Source organism: Bombina bombina, chromosome 8 (assembly GCF_027579735.1).
Source record: "Bombina bombina isolate aBomBom1 chromosome 8, aBomBom1.pri, whole genome shotgun sequence".
Taxonomy (NCBI): domain Eukaryota; kingdom Metazoa; phylum Chordata; class Amphibia; order Anura; family Bombinatoridae; genus Bombina; species Bombina bombina.
This window is the reverse complement of record NC_069506.1, coordinates 342,449,092-342,462,616: the sequence shown is the minus strand read 5'-3', so window position 1 is coordinate 342,462,616 and position 13,525 is coordinate 342,449,092. Positions and strand designations below refer to the sequence as shown.

At 37.5% G+C, this 13,525-nt stretch overlaps 1 protein-coding gene across 1 annotated transcript in view; it reads left to right on the top strand.

Annotated features, from left to right (window-relative positions):
• Positions 1 to 13,525, top strand: part of TBCEL (tubulin folding cofactor E like) — a 307,875-nt gene that overhangs the window by 229,275 nt on the left and 65,075 nt on the right. The window contains 1 exon segment of the mRNA XM_053691582.1: positions 3,887 to 4,013. Within this exon segment, the coding sequence (XP_053547557.1) occupies positions 3,887 to 4,013 (127 nt within the window).

Here is a 13,525-nt window from a genome sequence, read left to right as displayed (position 1 = left end):
GCGTCTGGCAGGTATTCTAGACGTTCAGGCATTTGGTCAGGCTTTGGTTAGAACCAAGCCTGTGGTTAAAAATGTTGCTCCGCCATGGAGCTTAAAGCTGGTTCTTAAGGTTCTTCAAGGAGTTCCATTTGAACCTTTTCATTCCATAGATATCAAACTTCTATCTTGGAAAGTTCCTTTTTGGTAGCTATTTCCTCGGCTCATAGAGTCTCCGAGTTATCTGCGTTGCAATGTGATTCTCCTTATCTGGTTCTCCGTACGGATAAGGTAGTCCTGTGTACCAACCTGGGTTTTTACCTAAGGTGGTATCTAACAAGAATATCACTCAAGAGATTGTTGTTCCATTCTTGTATCCTAATCCTTCTTCAAAGAAGGAACGTCTATTACACAATTTGGACGTGGTTCGTGTTTTAAAGTTTTACTTACAAGCTACTACAGATTTTCATCAAACATTCACCTTGTTTGTTGTCTATTCTGAACAGAGGAGAGGTCAAAGGACTTCAGCAACCTCTCTGTCTTTTTGGTTAAAAAGCATAATTCATTTAGCTTATGAGACTGCTGGGCAGCAGCCTCCTGAAGGGATTACAGCTCATTCTACTAGAGCTGTGGTTTTCACTTGGGCCTTTTTTAAATGTGGCTTCTGTTGAACAGATTACAAGACGGAGTCTTGGTCTGCGTTTCATACTTTTTCAAATTTAACAAATTTGATACCTTGCTTCTTCGGAGGCTATTTTTGGGAGAAAGGGTTTTTTACAGGCAGTGGTAACTTCCGTTTAAGTACCTGCCTTGTCCCTCCCATCATCCGTGTACTTTAGCTTTGGTATTGGTATCCCATAAGTAATGGATGATCCGTGGACTGGATACACTTAACAAGAGAAAACATAATTTATGCTTACCTGATAAATTTATTTCTCTTGTAGTGTATCCAGTCCACGGCCTGCCCTGTCACTTTAAGGCAGGTCATTTTTCCATTAAACTACAGTCACCACTGCACCCTATGGTTTTCCTTTCTCTGCATGTTTTCGGTCGAATGACTGGTAATGGCAGTTAGGGGAGGAGCTATATAGCAGCTTTGCTGTGGGTGGACTCTTGCAACTTCCTGTTGGGAAGGAGAATATATCCCATAAGTAATGGATGATCCGTGGACTGGATACACTACAAGAGAAATAAATTTATCAGGTAAGCATAAATTATGTTTTCTTCCTAAGGTTGTTTCTAACAAAAATATTAACCAGGAGATAGTTGTACCTTCTTTATGTCCGAATCCAGTTTCAAAGAAGGAACGTTTGTTACACAATTTGGACGTAGTCCGTGCTCTAAAATTCTATTTAGAGGCTACAAAAGATTTCAGACAAACATCTTCCTTGTTTGTTGTTTATTCTGGTAAAAGGAGAGGTCAAAAAGCGACTTCTACCTCTCTTTCCTTTTGGCTTAAAAGCATCATCCGATTGGCTTATGAGACTGCCGGACGGCAGCCTCCTGAAAGAATCACAGCTCACTCCACTAGGGCTGTGGCTTCCACATGGGCCTTCAAGAACGAGGCTTCTGTTGACCAGATATGTAAGGCAGCGACTTGGTCTTCACTGCACACTTTTGCCAAATTTTACAAATTTGATACTTTTGCTTCTTCGGAGGCTATTTTTGGGAGAAAGGTTTTGCAAGCCGTGGTGCCTTCCGTTTAGGTAACCTGATTTGCTCCCTCCCTTCATCCGTGTCCTAAAGCTTTGGTATTGGTTCCCACAAGTAAGGATGACGCCGTGGACCGGACACACCAATGTTGGAGAAAACAGAATTTATGCTTACCTGATAAATTACTTTCTCCAACGGTGTGTCCGGTCCACGGCCCGCCCTGGTTTTTTAATCAGGTCTGATGAATTATTTTCTCTAACTACAGTCACCACGGTACCATATGGTTTCTCCTATATATTTCCTCCTGTCCGTCGGCCGAATGACTGGGGTGGGCGGAGCCTAGGAGGGACTATATGGCCAGCTTTGCTGGGACTCTTTGCCATTTCCTGTTGGGGAAGAGATATTCCCACAAGTAATGGATGACGCCGTGGACCGGACACACCGTTGGAGAAAGTAATTTATCAGGTAAGCATAAATTCTGTTTTTCCTCCCTAAGCATAGGGTTTAATTGTGTTGGGGAACTAATAAGTATAATAAATACATTAGCATTTCTCTCCCTAAATTTCTAGAACTTCAGAACTATTCTAAGCAGGAAATAACATACTTGCGCTTGTCATTATGTTTACTGGAATGTTATATATTCATTGTGATATGTTCACTGCCTTTCATTTGAAAATGTCATTATTTGTTTTGCTTTGTACTCTTGTTATTCTTTGTTGAAGCATAAACCTTGGTAGGCTGATAAGTGCTTAGGAGTGTTCACGTGTCTAGCAGTTTATGGCAGCGGTGTTTGTAACCATGTATAACACTGCAATAAGCAATGTTGCAAACACTACTGCCAGACGGCTAAAAACACATGCACTCTCCTGAGCTCACCAATAATTACTTATTAACATAGGATACCAAGAGAACAAAGCAAAAATAAAAGAAGTAAATTGGAAAGTAGTTTTAAATTTCATACTTGATCCAGTCAATTCAAGCTTCATTTTCACTTTACTGTCCCTTTTTAAAATGATTTTAAACTCTATCTAATGTAGATGCAATTTCATTAATTTGCTGTAGTGTTATCTTTTTAACAACGTTTATAGTCAAACATGACACTAAAGTCTGTTACATCTACACATTATTTCTTACAGAAGTCTGTTACATCTACACATTATTTCTTACAGAAGTCTGTTACATCTACACATTATTTCTTACAGAAGTCTGTTACATCTACACATTATTTCTTACAGAAGTCTGTTACATCTACACATTATTTCTTACAGAAGTCTGTTACATCTACACATTATTTCTTACAGAAGTCTGTTACATCTACACATTATTTCTTACAGAAGTCTGTTACATCTACACATTATTTCTTACAGAAGTCTGTTACATCTACACATTATTTCTTACAGAAGTCTGTTACATCTACACATTATTTCTTACAGAAGTCTGTTACATCTACACATTATTTCTTACAGAAGTCTGTTACATCTACACATTATTTCTTACAGAAGTCTGTTACATCTACACATTATTTCTTACAGAAGTCTGTTACATCTACACATTATTTCTTACAGAAGTCTGTTACATCTACACATTATTTCTTACAGAAGTCTGTTACATCTACACATTATTTCTTACAGAAGTCTGTTACATCTACACATTATTTCTTACAGAAGTCTGTTACATCTACACATTATTTCTTACAGAAGTCTGTTATATCTACACATTATTTCTTACAGAAGTCTGTTACATCTACACATTATTTCTTACAGAAGTCTGTTACATCTACACATTATTTCTTACAGAAGTCTGTTACATCTACACATTATTTCTTACAGAAGTCTGTTACATCTACACATTATTTCTTACAGAAGTCTGTTACATCTACACATTGTTTCTTACAGAAGTCTGTTACATCTACACATTATTTCTTACAGAAGTCTGTTACATCTACACATTATTTCTTACAGAAGTCTGTTACAAGTCGTATTGCATGAACAGGAACAATAGAATCACACACTAAAATACTTCATGGTATCAGAACCATCAGATGTCAGTTTGTGACATGAAGTCTCCCCACATATATTAATCATTTTAGGCTAAAAGCTAATTACATCTTAATTCTAACAAAGAACAGTCACCTTGCTGAGATATTTATTAGGTTTTATTTCAGTAGCATTTACTGTGGTTATAGTTTAGCCTCGTCTGTTTCACCCGAACACGCTGTGAATAAACATTGATTTGTTCTAAAATTGCTTTATTATAGGCTTGAGCTGCTGGGAGGATATTGAAAAACTAAACGCTTTACCCAAACTTGAAGAAGTGCGGTTATTAGGAATACCCTTGGTGGAGCCTTACAGCACAGAGGAGCGCAGGAAGCTGGTGGTTGCAAGGTGCGTTTGTGGTGTATTTCTTTATTAGCGCAGAAATGGTCAATTCTAGGAAAGAACACATATAGGGAGGTGAAGCGAGGAAAAAAATAGCTATAGTTAGAGTTTTTATATATGTATAATATATATCAATCAAGCACATTTTACATCAGGAAATATAAAGGTTTTAAGTATTTAAAACTGTCCTTTTGTGAGCATAATATACACAGAATTGAAATCCAGAAATGTACCCTTTTTAAGGAAATCAATTAGCCAAACTCTTTAGAGCACTTTTTGGTAATGACAGATGAAGCCCAGCATGTCAATGAAGTTTGACGGATAAAGGAGTAGATAACGGCTTCTTTATCCACTCACCCAAGGATATCCGTAGTCTCAGACAATATAGCAAAGTCTATGGGAGCATCAAAAAGGATAGGACTTTTACTTGGGTAAAAAAATGCTGAGTCTTATTCAATGAACATAATTAAAGGGCCACTAAACCCAAAATCTTTCTTTCATGATTCTGAAAGAGAATAGAAATTTAAACAACATTACAATTTAATTATATTTTCTCTTGTTAAGTGTATCCAGTCCACGGATCATCCATTACTTGTGGGATATTCTCTTTCCCAACAGGAAGTTGCAAGAAGATCACCCACAGCAGAGCTGCTATATAGCTCCTCCCCTAACTGCCATACCCAGTCATTCTCTTGCAACTCTCAACAAAGATGGACGTAGTAAGAGGAGAGTGGTGTATTATAGTTAGTTTCTTAACTTCAATCAAAAGTTTTTTATTTTTAAATGGTACCGGAGTGTACTGTTTTATCAAAGTCAGCATTAAAAGAAGAATCTGCCTGTGATTTTTATGATCTTAGCAGAAGTAACTAAGATCCATTGCCGTTCTCACATATTCTGAGGAGTGAGGTAACTTCAGAGGGGGAATGGCGTGCAGGTTTTCCTGCAATAAGGTATGTGCAGTTAACATATTTCTAGGGATGGAATTTGCTAGAAAAATGCTGCTGATACCGGATTAATGTAAGTTAAGCCTAAACGCAGTGATTTAATAGCGACTGGTATCAGGCTTATTAACAGAGATACATACTCTTATAAAAGTGTAATATAAAACGTTTGCTGGCATGTTAATCGTTTTTATATATGCTTTGGTGATAAAACTTATTGGGGCCTAGTTTTTTCCACATGGCTGGCTTTAATTTTGCCTAGAAACAGTTTCCTGAGGCTTTCCACTGTTATAGTATAAAAGTTACAGTTGGTGCAGTTAAAATTATAAACTGTGACATTCAGCTTCCCTCAGCAGTCCCCTGCATGCTATAGGACATCTCTGAAGGGCTCAAAAGGCTTCAAAAGTAGGAGCTGTGGCAGTTGTTATGACTGTTTAAAAAACATATTTTTCGTTTTGTTAATCTGTTTTTTGTATTAAGGGGTTAATCATCCATTTGCAAGTGGGTGCAATGCTCTGCTAACTTGTTACATACACTGTAAAAATTTTGTTAGTGTAACTGCCTTTTTTCACTGTTATTTCAAATTTTGCCAAAATTTGTTTCTCTTAAAGGCACAGTAACATTTTTTATATTGCTTGTTAACTTGGTTTAAAGTGTTTTCCAAGCTTGCTAGTCTCATTGCTAGTCTGTACAAACACTACCCAGTCCTGGAACAAGGGCAAGCAGGCCAGAAAGCCTGCTGCTGCCTCCAAGACAGCATGAAGGAGCGGCCCCCTATCCGACAACGGATCTAGTAGGGGCAGACTCTCTCTCTTCGCCCAGGCGTGGGCAAGAGATGTTCAGGATCCCTGGACGTTGGAGATCATATCTCAGGGATATCTTCTGGACTTCAAAGCTTCTCCCCCACAAGGGAGATTTCACCTTTCAAGATTATCTGCAAACCAGATAAAGAAAGAGGCATTCCTAAGCTGCGTGCAAGACCTCCTTGTAATGGGAGTGATTCATCCAGTTCCGCGGACGTAACAAGGACAGGGGTTTTATTCAAATCTGTTTGTGGTTCCCAAAAAAGAGGGAATCTTCAGACCAATTTTGGATCTAAAGGTATGACCTTTCGCAGGCCAGATTGGACCATTGTAACAACAGACGCCAGCCTACTAGGTTGGGGTGCAGTCTGGAACTCCCTGAAGGCTCAGGGTTCATGGACTCAGGAGGAGAAACTCCTCCCAATACATATTCTGGAGTTAAGAGCAATATTCAATGCTCTTCTAGCTTGGCCTCAGTTAGCAACACTGAGGTTCATCAGATTTCAGTCGGACAACATCACGACTGTAGCTTACATCATCCATCAAGGGGGGACCAGGAGTTCCCTAGTGATGTCAGAAGTCTCCAAGATAATTCGCTGGGCAGAGACTCACTCTTGCCACCTATCAGCGATCCATATCCCAGGGGTAGAGAACTGGGAGGCGGATTTTCTAAGTCGTCAGACTTTTCATCCGGGGGAGTGGGAACTCCATCCGGAGGTGTTTGCTCAATTGGTTCTCCGTTGGGGCAAACCAGAACTGGATCTCATGGCGTCTCGCCAGAATGCCAAGCTTCCTTGTTACGGATCCAGGTCCAGGGACCCAGAAGCGGCACTGATAGATGCTCTAGCAGCGCCTTGGTTCTTCAACCTGGCCTATGTTTTTCCACCGTTTCCTCTGCTCCCTCGTCTGATTGCCAAAATCAAACAGGAGAGAGCATCGGTGATATTGATAGCGCCTGCGTGGCCACGCAGGACCTGGTATGCAGACCTAGTGGACATGTCATCCTTTCCACCATGGACTCTGCCTCTGAGACAAGACCTTCTAATACAAGGTCCTTTCAATCATCCGAATCTACTTTCTCTGAGACTGACTGCATGGAGATTGAACGCTTGATCCTATCAAAGCGTGGCTTCTCCGAGTCAGTAATTGATACCTTAATACAGGCACGAAAGCCTGTCACCAGGAAAATTTACCACAAGATTTGGCGTAAATATCTTCATTGGTGTGAATCCAAGAATTACTCATGGAGTAGGGTTAGGATTCCTAGGATATTGTCCTTCCTCCAAGAGGGTTTGGACAGAGGACTATCAGCTAGTTCTTTAAAGGGACAGATTTTTGCTCTGTCTATTCTTTTACACAAGCGTCTGGCAGAAGTTCCAGACGTTCAGGCATTTTGTCAGGCTTTAGTTAGAATTAAGCCTGTGTTTAAACCTGTTGCTCCCCCATAGAGCTTAAACTTGGTTCTTAAAGTTCTTCAAGGGGTTCCGTTTGAACCCCTTCATTCTATTGATATCAAACTTCTATCATGGAAAGTTCTTTTTCTGATGGCTATTTCCTCGGCTCGAAGAGTCTCGGAGTTATCTGCCTTACATTGTGATTCTCCTTATCTGATCTTTCATTCAGATAAAGTAGTTCTGCGTACAAAACCTGGGTTTTTACCTAAGGTGGTTTCTTACAAGAATATCAATCAAGAGATTGTTGTTCCATCATTATGCCCTAATCCTTCTTCAAAGAAGGAACGTCTTTTGCATAATCTAGACGTAGTCCGTGCATTGAAGTTTTACTTGCAGGCTACTAAAGATTTTCGCCAAACATCTCACCTGTTTGTTATTTACTCTGGACAGAGGAGAGGTCAAAAGGCCTCGGCAACCTCTCTTTCTTTTTGGCTTCGGAGTATAATCCGTTTAGCATATGAGACTGCTGGACAGCAGCCCCCTGAAAGAATTACAGCTCATTCTATTAGAGCTGTGGCTTCCACCTGGGCCTTTAAAAATGAGGCCTCTGTTGAACAGATTTGCAAGGCTGCGACTTGGTCTTCGCTTCATACCTTTTCAAAATTTTACAAATTTGATACTTTTGCTTCTTCGGAGGCTGTTTTTGGGAGAAAGGTTCTACAGGCAGTGGTTCCTTCCGTTTAAGTTCCTGCCTTGTCCCTCCCATTATCCGTGTACTTAAGCTTTGGTATTGGTATCCCACAAGTAATGGATGATCTGTGGACTGACTACACTACAAGAGAAATAAATTTATCAGGTAAGCATAAATTATGTTTTCTCTTGTGGTGTATCCAGTCCACGGCCCGCCGTGTCCTTTTAAGGCATTTCTAAATTTTAATTAAACTTCAGTCACCACTGCACCCTATGGTTTCTCCTTTCTCGGCTTGTTTCGGTCGAATGACTGGATATGGCAGTTAGGGGAGGAGCTATATAGCAGCTCTGCTGTGGGTGATCCTCTTGCAACTTCCTGTTGGGAAGGAGAATATCCCACAAGTAATGGATGATCCGTGGACTGGATACACTACAGGGAGTGCAGAATTATTAGGCAAGTTGTATTTTTGAGGATTAATTTTATTATTGAACAACAACCATGTTCTCAATGAACCCAAAAAACTCATTAATATCAAAGCTGAATAGTTTTGGAAGTAGTTTTTAGTTTGTTTTTAGTTATAGCTATTTTAGGGGGATATCTGTGTGTGCAGGTGACTATTACTGTGCATAATTATTAGGCAACCTAACAAAAAACAAATGTATACCCATTTCAATTATTTATTTTTACCAGTGAAACCAATATAACATCTCAACATTCACAAATATACATTTCTGACATTCAAAAACAAAACAAAAACAAATCAGTGACCAATATAGCCACCTTTCTTTGCAAGGACACTCAAAAGCCTGCCATCCATGGATTCTGTCAGTGTTTTGATCTGTTCACCATCAACATTGCGTGCAGCAGCAACCACAGCCTCCCAGACACTGTTCAGAGAGGTGTACTGTTTTCCCTCCTTGTAAATCTCACATTTGATGATGGACCACAGGTTCTCAATGGGGTTCAGATCAGGTGAACAAGGAGGCCATGTCATTAGATTTTCTTCTTTTATACCCTTTCTTGCCAGCCACGCTGTGGAGTACTTGGACGCGTGTGATGGAGCATTGTCCTGCATGAAAATTATGTTTTTCTTGAAGGATGCAGACTTCTTCCTATACCACTGCTTGAAGAAGGTGTCTTCCAGAAACTGGCAGTAGGACTGGGAGTTGAGCTTGACTCCATCCTCAACCCGAAAAGGCACCACAAGCTCATCTTTGATGATACCAGCCCAAACCAGTACTCCACCTCCACCTTGCTGGCGTCTGAGTCGGACTGGAGCTCTCTGCCCTTTACCAATCCAGCCACGGGCCCATCTATCTGGCCCATCAAGACTCACTCTCATTTCATCAGTCCATAAAACCTTAGAAAAATCAGTCTTGAGATATTTCTTGGCCCAGTCTTGACGTTTCAGCTTGTGTGTCTTGTTCAGTGGTGGTCGTCTTTCAGCCTTTCTTACCTTGGCCATGTCTCTGAGTATTGCACACCTTGTACTTTTGGGCACTCCAGTGATGTTGCAGCTCTGAAATATGGCCAAACTGGTGGCAAGTGGCATCTTGGCAGCTGCACGCTTGACTTTTCTCAGTTCATGGGCAGTTATTTTGCGCCTTGGTTTTTCCACACGCTTCTTGCGACCCTGTTGACTATTTTGAATGAAACGCTTGATTGTTCGATGATCACGCTTCAGAAGCTTTGCAATTTTAAGAGTGCTGCATCCCTCTGCAAGATATCTCACTATTTTTTACTTTTCTGAGCCTATCAAGTCCTTCTTTTGACCCATTTTGCCAAAGGAAAGGAAGTTGCCTAATAATTATGCACACCTGATATAGGGTGTTGATGTCATTAGACCACACCCCTTCTCATTACAGAGATGCACATCACCTAATATGCTTAATTGGTAGTAGGCTTTCGAGCCTATACAGCTTGGAGTAAGACAACATGCATAAAGAGGATGATGTGGTCAAAATACTCATTTGCCTAATAATTCTGCACTCCCTGTACAAGAGAAATACATTTATCAGGTAAGCATAAATTATGTTATTTATTTTGCTTCATTTTTTAGATATTCTTAGTTGAAGAAAAAGCAATGCACATGGTGAGCCAATCACACAAGGCTTCTATGTGCAGTAACCGATCAGCAGCTGCTGAGCATATCTAGATATGCTTTTCAGCAAAGAATATCAAGAGAATAAAACAAATTAGATAATATAAGTAAATTAGAAAGATGTTTAAAATTGCATTCTCTTTCTAAATCATGAAAGAAAAAATGTGGGTGTCATGTCCCTTTAATATACCCTTTTACATTGTACTGTAAAATATTCCCCACTTTAATTTGTTCCAAAATGATCCATTTACCTGCTGAAGGGTATTTTTGTTTATAATAGCCCCATTAACTTTTTTTGTCATTTGGAATATCTGCTTTTGATTTTTGAAAACCTCTGCCTATACTGAAAAGTCTACTGTAGTATTGGCTATAGAATTATGTTACAAACATGAAACAGAATGCATCCTACCAATGGGGGTGTGGGGGGGGGGGGTGTGGGGGAGAGACCAGCTCATATGAGACAGTGTTCCTGCAGCAACTTTGACTACAATGAACCCTTATCAGCTGCTTTCCTGAGTATAGTGTCCCATAAATAAGCCTCTTGACTACTGGTTATCTTTTATTTGCTGTAGCCAGTTAGGGACAGGTGTATGAGCTCTTCCATTGATTAGGCAATCACTGTGCAGGATGTTGCATGGTCAAGTTCTGGCCCTGCATGATATACTCCAAACTTTCTGAGGGGAATACAATTTTTACACTTAAAGGGACACTAAACCCAAAAAATTTCTTTTGTAATTCAGATAGAGCATGCAATTTTAAGCAACTTTCTAATTTACTCCTATTATCAATTTTTCTTCGTTCTCTTGCTATCTTTATATGAAAAAGAAGGCATCTAAGCTTTTTTCTTGGATCAGAACTCTGGACAGCAGTTTTTGATTGGTGGATGAATTTATCCACCAATCAGCAAGGACAACCTAGGTTGTTCACCAAAAATGGGCCGGCATCTAAACTTACGTTCTTGCATTTCAAATAAAGATACCAAGGGAATAAAGAACATTTGATACTAGGAGTAAATAAGAAAGTTGCTTAAAATGTCATGCTCCATCTGAATCACAAAAGAAAACATTTGGGTTCAGTGTCCCTTTAACTTACAGGAAGTGCCGGCAAATAAATAAATAATGAAAATACATTACACTTTTTTTATTTTGGGCCAGATTACAAGCGCTCGAGCGTTAGTTGTGCTATAAGTAACCTTTTTGTGCGCGTCACGTTGTGCTTGTATTACAAGTTGAAAGTAAACCGTTTTAATTTGCGCACTAACCTGAACTTAGAATGTTGCGCATTCGATAACCTATTCCCCAATAGAAGTCAATGGAGCAAAAAAAGTGGGAAAAAAACACGCTACTTAAGCACAAACCTGATCGCTAATTCTAACGTGCACTAACCCGACATGAAAATATAAATATCTCACATTCCAATGTTCTATTTATTCATAAATACAGATTTCTACATATAGCACAATTATTATATATATAGGTATAAATATAGACATGATTATATATAGGTATAAATATATACATGATTATATATAGGTATAAATATATACATGATTATATATAGGTATAAATATAGACATGATTATATATAGATAAATATAGACATGATTATATATAGGTATAAATATAGACATGATTATATATAGGTATAAATATAGACATGATTATATATAGGTATAAATATAGACATGATTATATATAGGTATAAATATGTACATGATTATATATAGGTATAAATATGTACATGATTATATATAGGTATAAATATCTACATGATTATATATAGGTATAAATATAGACATGATTATATATAGGTATAAATATAGACATGATTATATATAGGTATAAATATATATATACATGATTATATATAGGTATAAATATATATACATGATTATATATAGGTTTAAATATATACATGATTATATATAGGTATAAATATATACATGATTATATATAGGTATAAATATATACATGATTATATATAGTTATAAATATATACATGATTATATATAGGTATAAATATATACATGATTATATATAGGTATAAATATATACATGATTATATATAGGTATAGATATATACATGATTATATATAGGTATAAATATATACATGATTATATATAGGTATAGATATAGACATGATTATATATAGGTATAAATATATACATGATTATATATAGGTATAGATATATACATGATTATATATAGGTATAGATATAGACATGATTATATATAGGTATAGATATAGACATGATTATATATAGGTATAGATATATACATGATTATATATAGGTATAAATATAGACATGATTATATATAGGTATAAATATAGACATGATTATATATAGGTATAAATATAGACATGATTATATATAGGTATAAATATAGACATGATTATATATAGGTATAAATATATACATGATTATATATAGGTATAGATATATACATGATTATATATAGGTATAGATATATACATGATTATATATAGGTATAGATATATACATGATTATATATAGGTATAAATATAGACATGATTATATATAGGTATAAATATATACATGATTATATATAGGTATAAATATATACATGATTATATATAGGTATAAATATATACATGATTATATATAGGTATAAATATATACATGATTATATATAGGTATAAATATAGACATGATTATATATAGGTATAAATATAGACATGATTATATATAGGTATAAATATAGACATGATTATATATAGGTATAGATATAGACATGATTATATATAGGTATAGATATATACATGATTATATATAGGTATAAATATAGACATGATTATATATAGGTATAAATATAGACATGATTATATATACAGGGAGTGCAGAATTATTAGGCAACTGAGTATTTTGACCACATCATCCTCTTTATGCATGTTGTCTTACTCCAAGCTGTATAGGCTCGAAAGCCTACTACCAATTAAGCATATTAGGTGATGTGCATCTCTGTAATGAGAAGGGGTGTGGTCTAATGACATCAACACCCTATATCAGGTGTGCATAATTATTAGGCAACTTCCTTTCCTTTGGCAAAATGGGTCAAAAGAAGGACTTGACAGGCTCAGAAAAGTAAAAAATAGTGAGATATTGCAGAGGGATGCAGCACTCTTAAAATTGCAAAGCTTCTGAAGCGTGATCATCGAACAATCAAGCGTTTCATTCAAAATAGTCAACAGGGTCGCAAGAAGCGTGTGGAAAAACCAAGGCGCAAAATAACTGCCCATGAACTGAGAAAAGTCAAGCGTGCAGCTGCCAAGATGCCACCTGCCACCAGTTTGGCCATATTTCAGAGCTGCAACATCACTGGAGTGCCCAAAAGCACAAGGTGTGCAATACTCAGAGACATGGCCAAGGTAAGAAAGGCTGAAAGACGACCACTACTGAACAAGACACACAAGCTGAAACGTCAAGACTGGGCCAAGAAATATCTCAAGACTGATTTTTCTAAGGTTTTATGGACTGATGAAATGAGAATGAGTCTTGATGGGCCAGATGGATGGGCCTGTGGCTGGATTGGTAAAGGGCAGAGAGCTCCAATCCGACTCAGACGCCA